We start from the raw sequence: 9802 nt of genomic DNA, 5'->3' as shown, positions 1-9802 counted from the left end.
CCCCGGTGGCGGGGGGCGGGGGCGGGATGCTCGGCGACCCCACCCTCCGACCCTCTCCTCTTCCGCCGACATCCACCGGAGCCACCAACATCAGGAAAGGGGGCGTAGGGCAAGGGATGGGAGAGGGAACAGGGCAGGAGAGAGGATGGGATCAGGAGAAAGGCGATCCCTTTGGGAAAGGGGCGCGTGGAGACCGAGTATGAGTGTGTGTGAGTGTGCCTGTGTGCAAGGTGTGGTTGCACGGATGCTCGCTGCTTCTGCGTATCTGCAGGCGTGTGCCTGTTTGTTTTGTAGCCTGGAGTCAGTGCTCGGTTCTGCGCCTGCAGGATGTCCAGGTGTCTGCTGGGTGGGTCTGTGCTTTTGGGCTTTGCCGTTCGTGTCCGTGCCTTCGCCACTGGGGGCTCGTCTACATTTGCGTTTCCGTACATGGTTCTTTTTGTTTCTGGAGAGTAAATTCCTGGAGCAATTGCTAGGCCTGCCTGCTGTCACCTGGCTGACAGGGAGGCCCGCCCCCTTCTCTCGGCAGCCTAGGGCCCAGGCCCGGGCCACCATGGCGCTGCCTCCGAGCCCAGCCGCCCTCCGGCACACGCTGCTGCTCCTGCCAGCCCTTCTGAGCTCAGGTACACCCCTGTTCAGTCGTTGACCAAGTCCTTCCGGGGTCCAAAGCCCCCTCTCTCCTCTGTCTGCACTTCTGTTTGGGTACCCACTCCAGGCCCCAAGCCCTGGAGTCCCTGTTCCCTTCACTCACCTACCCTAAGTCCAACCAGCCAGTCCCTGGTGAGAGGACTCAGGCGCCCTTTCCCTTGGCCTGCTGCTCCTCTCACTGGGCCAATTCCTGGTCACAGCACAGTACCAACCCTGCCTGAGCCCTTCCCAGAGGCCCCCTGCTGTGTTCCAGGTTGGGGGGAGTTGGAGCCACAAATAGATGGTCAGACCTGGGCTGAGCGGGCACTTCGGGAGAATGAACGCCACGCCTTCACCTGCCGGGTGGCAGGGGGGCCTGGCACCCCCAGATTGGCCTGGTATCTGGATGGACAGCTGCAGGAGGCCAGCACCTCAAGACTGCTGAGCGTGGGAGGGGAGGCCTTCTCTGGAGGCACCAGCACCTTCACTGTCACTGCCCATCGGGCCCAGCATGAGCTCAACTGCTCCCTGCAGGACCCTAGCAGTGGCCGATCAGCCAACGCCTCTGTCATCCTCAATGTGCAATGTGAGTGACCCTGAGGTGGGCCGGGAGAGAGGTTCTCTGCCCAGGGACCCCCAGCACCCACCAGGCAGGTGGTCCGCAGGACATTTAGCAGACACTTAAGCACTTTGCAAATATGAACTCCTTTTATCCTCTGAGTAATCCCATGAGGTCATTACTATTGTCGTCACCATTTTACAAATAAGAAAACTGAGGCAGAAAGAGGTAAGCAATCTGCCCAGGGTGATGATCCCACTGGTAAGAAGCAGAGCCAGGATTCACATCTGGGCATTTGGCTCTAGTATTTACACTCATAATCACTACGAAACGCTGCCTCTCTGGCAGACCCAGCCATCCTGTTCCTCAGCCTCCCCTCTGAGGAGAGGCCCAGGCCCCTGGCTCCCATCTGGGTTTGGGAAGAAAGGGCTAGAAGTGTGAGGGGCTGTGGTGAGAGCACATTGGCCTCTGCTTTGCACCAGTCAAGCCAGAGATTGCCCAAGTCGGTGCCAAGTACCAGGAAGCTCAAGGCCCAGGCCTCCTGGTTGTCCTGTTTGCCCTGGTGCGTGCCAACCCGCCTGCCAATGTCACCTGGATCGACCAGGATGGGCCAGTGACTGTCAACACCTCTGACTTCCTGGTGCTGGATGCGCAGAACTACCCCTGGCTCACCAACCATACGGTGCAGCTGCAGCTCCGCAGCCTGGCACACAACCTCTCGGTGGTGGCCACCAATGACGTGGGTGTCACCAGTGCCTCGCTTCCAGCCCCAGGTGAGCATGGCCAGCCAGTGGCCCAGCAAAGCCTCAGGTGGGCTCAGGGGTCCCGTCCCCATACAGAAATGGGAATACTTGTTGCCCTGTGGTTGGGTCTTGTGGATGAACTGTCCTCAGCCACCCTGGGCAAGGAGGGCAGAGTAGTACCTATGGCATGTTGGGGCTGGGGCACTACCCACTTGGGACCTGACACAGAGGACATCCTCCAGGGCTTCTGGCTACCCGGGTGGAAGTGCCACTGCTGGGCATTGTTGTGGCTGCTGGGCTTGCCCTGGGCACCCTCGTGGGGTTCAGCACCTTGGTGGCCTGCCTGGTCTGCAGAAAAGAGAAGAAAACCAAAGGTAGGCCAGGGACACTGGGGGCAGCGTGGATGAGGTCAGGCTGAGCGGCAGCCAGGACAGCAAGTGCAGCTGGGCAGAACCAGTCATCTCTGACGGTGGCAGAGCACTTCCAGGGGGTGGCCATGGGTGCAGTGACATGCATCCCAGGCAGCCGGGTCAAGCACTGGGAACCCAGTCTCTGGCCCCAGGGCCAGGCCTGGGCATTTGAGAGACCCCTTGCCTGAGGGTCCTGGGTCTGAAAGGGTAGGAGGAGAGCCCAGCGTGGGAGGGCACATTGAGAATTAGGGACATGGTTTCTTTCTCCACAGGCCCCTCCCGGCGCCCATCTCTGATATCAAGGTAACTCTTCCTGGGGCTGGGTGGACAAGCCTAACCGAAATGCAGGATGGGGACGGGAGGGAGCCTGGGGTTTCTGGTAGAGGCAGCCGTGAGTGCCTGTGCCAGGATGCATATCCGTCCCGACCTTTGTCCTCCCTGTAGTGACTCCAACAACCTAAAACTCAACAACGTGCGCCTGCCACGGGAGAACATGTCCCTTCCGTCCAACCTTCAGCTCAATGACCTCACTCCAGATTCCAGAGGTATATTTAGGGCCCTCCTCTTTGCCCCTGCTTAATCTCCAGAAGTGCTTCTGAGAAAAAGAACTTGGTGCTTGGGAGGGGCGAGGCCCCATCAGGCACACTCCTGGTCCTGAACACTGCGCCCTCTTTGTCAACCAGCAGTGAAACCAGCAGACCGGCAGATGGCTCAGAACAACAGCCGGCCAGAGCTTCTGGACCCGGAGCCTGGCGGCCTCCTCACCAGCCGAGGTACTGGGGAAGGGGCCTGCCACCCTCTTCCTCTGCCCCCCAGCCCTCTGCTTATGCCAGAGGCCTCCAAGTGCCCAGGAGGCAGAGAGGGCTCTCCCAAATTCCAAGGAACAAGCGTTACTGAGTCCCCGCGGGCTTCTTTGATCCCGCAGGTTTCATCCGCCTCCCAATGCTGGGCTATATCTATCGAGTGTCCAGTGTGAGCAGTGATGAGATCTGGCTCTGAGCCGAGGGCGAGACAGGAGTATTCTCTTGGCCTCTGGACACCCTCCCATTCCTCCAAGGCATCCTCTGCCTAGCTATGTCACCAACGTGAAGAAGTTATGCCACTGCCACTTTTGCTTGCCCTCCTGGCTGGGGTGCCCTCTATGTCATGCACGTGATGCATTTCACTGGGCTGTAACCCGCAGGGGCACAGGTATCTTTGGCAAGGCTACCAGTTGGACCTAAGCCCCTCATGCTGACTCAGGGTGGGCCCTGCATGTGACGACTGGGCCCTTCCAGAGGGAGCTCTTTGGCCAGGGGTGTTCAGATGTCATCTAGCATCCAAGTGTGGCATGGCCTGCTGTATGCCCCACCCCAGTACTCCACAGCACCTTGTACAGTAGGCATGGGGGCGTGCCTGTGTGGGGGACAGGGAGGGCCCTGCATGGATTTTCCTCCTTCCTATGCTATGTAGCCTTGTTCCCTAGGTAAAATTTAGGACCCTGCTAGCTGTGTGGAACCAAATTGCCCTTTGCACAGGAACCAACCCCTGCCCCAGGGGTACTGGCCAAGCACAAACTAGTCCTTTTTGCTACACACCTCTCTGCCCTTCTCTTCTTCTCTTCTGTCCCCACCTCCTCTTGGGAATTCTAGGTCACATGTTGGAGCTTCTCTACTACTTAACTAGGCACTAGACTTTTCTATTGGCCTGTGCCATCACCCAGTATTAGCACAAGTCAGGGAGGAAGAGGCAGGCGATGAGTCTGGTAGCACCCAGGACGGCTTGTAGCTATGCATCATTTTCTTACGGTGTTAGCACTTTAAGCACATCCCCTAGGGGAGGGGGTAAGTGAGGGGCCCAGAGCCCTCTTTGTGGCTTCCCCACGTTTGGCCTTCTGTGATTCACTGTGAGTGTCCTGAGCTCTCGGGGTTGGTGGTTTTCCTCTCAGCGTGTCTCCTGCACCACGGGACCCCAGCCCTGACCAACCCATGGTTGCCTCATTAGCAGGAAGGTGCCCTTCCTGGAGGATGGTCACCACAGGCACATAACTCAACAGTATGGAAGCTTTAGGGGCACATGGAGAAAGGAGGAGACCACATACCCCAAAACGACCTAAGAATGCTTTAAAAAGCAACATGTAAATGATTGGAAATTAATATAGTACAGAATATATTTTTCCCTTATTGAGATCTTCTTTTGTAATGTTTTTCATGTTACTGCCTAGGACAGTGCTGAGCACACAGTAGGTTTAATAAACTTGACCGAATTAATTTACATATCTCTGCTTCATTTCTTCTATTAGTATGTTTTTGTTTTTGTTTTATTTTGTTTCGTTTGAGATGGAGTCTCACTCTGTCGCCCAGGCTGGAGTGCAGTGGCGCAATCTTGGCTCACTGCAACCTCCGCCTCCCAGATTCAAACGATTCTCCTGCCTCAGCCTCCCAAGTAGCTGGGACTATAGGCGCCTACCACCACGCCCATCTACTTTTTATATTTTTAGTAGAGATGGGGTTTCACCATGTTGGCCAAACTGGTCTCGAACTCCTGACCTCAAGTGATCTGCCCACCTCGGCCTCCCAAAGTGCTGGGAGTACAGGTGTGAGCCACCACACCCAGGCTTCTTCTAATATGTTTTTTTTTTTTCTTTCTTGAGACAGAGTTTTGCTCTTGTTGCCCAGGCTGGAGTGCAGTGGCGCGATCTCGGCTCACCGCAACCTCCGCCTCCTGGGTTCAAGTGATTATCCTGCCTCAGCCTTCCGAGTAGCTGGGATTACAGGCGTGCGCCACCATGCCCGGCTAATTTTGTATTTTTCGTAGAGATGGGGTTTCTCCATGTTGGTCAGGCTGGTCTTGAACTCCCGACCTCAGGTGATCCACCTGCCTGAGCCTCCCAAAGTGCTGGGATTACAGGCGTGAGCCACACTGCGCCCGGCCTAATATGTTTTTTAAATGAAGTTTTCCAGTCTCACAGTGGAAAAAACATAGCAAGCACCTGTATACCCACCACTCAACTCTGACATGACCAAATGTGCTTCAGAAAAATAAATAATATTTCTCTAATTATACTGTTCCCAATGGCCGGATTGGCATTTTCTGTTTCGGGGGCTCTTGGCTATAACTAGCATCTGATTCTCACTTGGTCGTCACGCAGCTGCTCCTTCCCACCTCAGGACTGGGCTAAAGTATGCTGAGCCCCTTTGTCCTGCCCATGGGAACAGAAGGCTCAGACTGGGCTGTGATTTTTTTTGGTACGAAGTTATGAGGTTCATTGAAATTTTGTTACATATACATTTATGTGTCTATATACAGAAAGCGCGAGAGAGCACGTGTGTGTGTGTGTGTCTTGCTCTATTACTCAGGCTGGAGTGCAGTGGTGCAATCATAGCTCACTGCAGCCTTGAACTCCTGTGTTCAAGGGATCCTCCCACCTCAGCCTCATGAGTAGCTGGAACTGCAGGTGTGTGCCATTGTGCTCTCAGCTAATTAAAAAAATTTGGAGGGGGCAGGCACGGTGGCTCACGCCTGTAATTCTAGCACTTTGGGAGGCCGAGGCAGGTGGATTGCCTGAGCTCAGAAGTTCGAGACCAGCCTGGGCAACAAGGTGAAAAACCACATCTCTACTAAAATACAAAAACTTAGCCAGGCATGGTGGCATGCCCCTGTGGTCCCAGCTACTCGGGAGGCTGAGGCAGGAGAATTGCTGGAACCCAGGAGGCAGAGATTGCAGTGAGCTGAGATCGTGCCAATGCACTCCAGCCTGGGTGACAGAGCAAGACTCTGTCCAAAAAAAAAAAAAAAAATTTGTAGAGACAGGGTCTCACTTTATTGTCCAGGCTGGTGTGACATGTGTATAACGTGTAGTAATCAGGTTAGGATATTCAAGGTGTCCATTACCCAAGTACAATACACTTTTGTTAACTATACTCACCCCACTCTGCTATCAAGCATTGAATTTATTCCTTCTAACTATATGTTTGTACCCTTTAACTCACTTCTTTTCTTTATCCCACATTTTCTTTCACCCACATTTTCTTCACCCATTCATCAATTGATGGGCACTTAGGTTGATTCTGGATATTTGCTATTGTGAATAGCGCAGCAATAAACATGCAAGTGCAGGCATCTCTTTGATATTTTGATTTCTTTTCCTTTTTGGAGATACCCGGAAGTAGGATTGCTGGATTGAATGGTAATCCTATTTTTAGTTTTTGAGAAATCACAGGCGGGGTATGGTGACTCATACCTGTAATCCTAGCACTTTGGGAGGCCGAGGCAGGTGGATCGCTTGAACCCAGGAGTTCAAGACCAGCCTGGGCAACATGGTGAGAGTCCCATCTCTACAAAAACACAAAAATTAGCTGGGCGTGGTGGCATGTACCTGTAGTGCCAGCTACTTGGGAGGCTGAGGCAAGAGGATCACTTGAGCCCAGGAGGTGGAGGCTGCAGTGACTGAGATCACCCCACTGCACTCCAGCCTGGGCCACAGAGTGGCCAAAGAAAAGAGAGAATCCTCATACGGTTTTCCATAGTGGTTATACTAGTTTACATTCCCACCAATATAAGGTCTTATGTTTAAGTCTTTAAGAGTTCCCTTTTCTCCTCATCCTCATCGGTATCTGTAATTATTTGTCTTTTTTTTTTTTTTTTTTTTTTTTTTTTTTGAGACAGAGTCTCACTCTGTCACCCAGGCTGGAGTGCAGGGGTGCCATCTCAGCTCACTGCAACCTCTACCTCCCAGGTTCAAGCAATTCTTCTGCCTCAGCCTCCCCAGTAGCTGGGACTACAGGCATGCACCACCACACCTGGCTAATTTTTGTATTTTTAGTAGAGACGGGGTTTCACCATATTGGCCAGGCTGGTCTTAAACTCCTGACCTCGTGATCTGCCCACCTCAGCCTCCCAAAGTGCTGGGATTACAGGCATGAGCCACTGTGACAGGGTTTGTCTTTTTAATAATAGCCGTTCTGATTGGGGTAAGCTTGTATCTCATTGTGGTTTTGATTTGCATTTCTCTGATGATTAGTGATGTTGAGCATTTTTTCATATACCTGTTAGCCATTTGTATGTCTTCTTTTGAGAAATGTTGGCCAGGCATGGTGGTTCACACCTGTAATCCCAGCACTTTGGGAGGCCGAGGCGGGCGGATCACTTGCAGTCAGGAGTTTGACACCAGCCTGGCCAACATGGCAAAATCCCATCTCTACTAAAAATACAAAAATTAGCTGGGCGTGGTGGCACATAGCTGCAATCCCAGCTACTTGGGAGGCTGAGGCAGGAGAATTGCTTGAACCGGAAGGCGGAGGTTGCAGTTGAGCTGAGATTGTGCTACTGTACTCCAGCCTGGGCAACAGAGTAAGGCCATCTCAAAAAAAAAAAAAAACAAAAAAGGAAATGTCTATTCTTGTCCTTGGCCAACTTTTTAATGGAATTATTTGGTTTCTTTTCCTGTTGAGTTGTTTGAATTCCTTGCATATTCTACATATTAATCCCCTGTTGGATGAATAGTTTGTGAATATTTTCTCCCATTCAACAGATTGTCTCTTCACTCTGTTCATTATTTATTTTGCTGTGCAGAAGCTTTTTAGTTTAAGACCCATTTGTCTATTTTTGTTTTTGTTGCTGTGCGTTTGAGGTCTTGGTCATAATTTTTTTTTTTTTTTTTTTTTTGAGACAGAATCTCGCTCTGTTGCCAGGCTGGAGTGCAGTGGTGTGATCTCGGCTCACTGCAACCTCCACTTCCCGGGTTCAAACGATTCTCCTGCCTCGACCTCCCAAGTAGCTGGGACTACAGGCGTGTGCCACCATGCCCAGCTAATTTTTGTATTTTTAGTAGAGACAGGTTTTCACCATGTCGGCCAGGATGGTCTCGATCTCTTGACCTTGTGATCCACCTGCCTTGGCCTCCCAAAGTGCTGGGATTACAGGCATGAGTCACCGCGCCCGGCCAGGTCATAAATTTTTTGCCTAGACCAATGTCTAGGAGAGTTTTCCCTAGGTTTTTTTCTAGTATTTTTATAGTTTCAGGTCTTATGTTTAAGTCTTTAATCTATTTTTAGTTGATTTTTATATACGGTGAGAGTTAGCGGGGCCAGTTTCTTTCTTCTGCAGGTGGCTATCCAATTTTCCCAGCACCATGTATTGTGGAGGGTGTCCTTTCTCCAGTGTAAGTTTTCATCGGCTCTGTTGATGGGCTGTGATTTTTTCTTTATTTTAATTTTTGGTCAGGCACAGTCACTCACGCCTGTAATACCAGCACTTTGGGAGGCGGAGGCGGGCAGATCACTTGAGGCCAGGAGTTCGAGACCAGCCTGGCCAACATGGCAAAACCCCATCTTTACTAAAAATACAAAAATTAGCCAGGCATGGTGGCATGCACCTGTAGTCCCAGCTACTCAGGAGGCTGAGGCATGAGAATTGCTTGAACCTGGGAGGCGGAGGTTGCAGTGAGCCAATATCATGCCACTGCACTCCGGGCTGGGCGACACAGCAAGACTCCATCTCAAAAAAAAAAAAAAATACACTGGAGAATCATGAGGCGGGAAGAGCCTAGAAATGGGATGATGTTTTGAGCGCAGATTTATCTTCTGGTTTTTGTTTTTGTTTGAGACAGAGTCTCGCTCTGTTGCCCAGGCTGGAGTGCAGTGGCGCAATCTCACCTCACTGCAAGCTCTGCCTCCTGGGTTCTTGCCATTCTCCTGCCTCAGCCTCCCCACTAGCTGGGACTATGGGTTGGCCTGGCTTCCATGGCTGTGGGGGCTTCTGGTTCATGCCTTTTCCTCCTTTCTCTCTTGTTTAGTATTTTCCTCCATAGAATGGCTAAGGCCGTACCAGCCACCTGAAAGGAGCTGAGTTCTGGCCTCTACTGATTTTGTGTGTGAGCTCCTTGCCACTCCAAAATTTTTCTTAGCCAGAGGGCCTTGCTGTCACTTCTTTTGACTTGCTCATCCATGCTCCCTTGGAAGGTCCTGGGGCTCTTCCTTTTTTTTTTTTTTTTTTTTTTTTTTTTTTGAGACGGAGTCTCGCTCTGTCACCCAGGCGAGACTCTGTCTCAAACAAACAAACAAACAAACCAAAAAAAAAACAAAAATCAGCTGGGCGAGGCTGGGCGCAGTGGCTCATGCCTGTAATCCCAGCACTTTGGGAGGCTGAGGCGGTCGGATCATGAGGTCAGCAGATCGAGACCATCCTGGCTAACATGGTGAAACCCCATCTCTACTGAAAATACAAAACAAATTAGCCGGGTGTAGTGGCGCATGCCTGTAATCCCAGCTACTCGGGAGACGTAGGCAGGAGAATCGCTTGAACCCGGGAGGTGGAGGTTGCTGTAAGCCTCAGTTTTGTTTTGTCAGCTCAAAGTTTGTCATCAGCTCAAATATGCCTGCTCCTTAAACTCAAGCATGATGATCATAGTTAAAGGGTTTGTAAGAAACAGTTCCTCTCCTACCTATGTGTTTATTGTGTATCTATTAGGCTGATGGTATCGATTT

The 9802-nt window shown here is 51.7% G+C and overlaps 1 protein-coding gene across 8 annotated transcripts in view; it reads left to right on the top strand.

The window, feature by feature from the left end:
* TMEM25 (transmembrane protein 25) overlaps window positions 1-9802 on the top strand; it is a 32342-nt gene that overhangs the window by 149 nt on the left and 22391 nt on the right. For 2 of the 8 annotated variants that reach the window (XR_004033605.1, XM_012495873.2), the window contains exons 1-7: window positions 7-620; window positions 899-1210; window positions 1666-1956; window positions 2169-2300; window positions 2609-2639; window positions 2781-2881; window positions 3020-3109. Coding sequence is in view for 7 of the 8 variants with exons in the window: in XM_012495873.2 (XP_012351327.2) it covers window positions 146-620; window positions 899-1210; window positions 1666-1956; window positions 2169-2300; window positions 2609-2639; window positions 2781-2881; window positions 3020-3109 (1432 nt within the window). In the remaining variant the exon portion in view is untranslated. Of the gene's footprint in view, window positions 1-3; window positions 621-898; window positions 1211-1665; window positions 1957-2168; window positions 2301-2608; window positions 2640-2780; window positions 2882-3019; window positions 3110-3261; window positions 4592-9802 lie in introns of those variants that run through there. The other 6 variants (XM_012495876.2, XM_030828995.1, XM_012495872.2 and 3 more) reach the window with 6 other exon arrangements.

Source organism: Nomascus leucogenys, chromosome 15 (assembly GCF_006542625.1).
Source record: "Nomascus leucogenys isolate Asia chromosome 15, Asia_NLE_v1, whole genome shotgun sequence".
In the NCBI taxonomy this organism is placed as follows: Eukaryota; Metazoa; Chordata; class Mammalia; order Primates; family Hylobatidae; genus Nomascus; species Nomascus leucogenys.
Note: the sequence above shows the minus strand (reverse complement) of the source record. Positions and strands in the feature narration are given on the sequence as shown.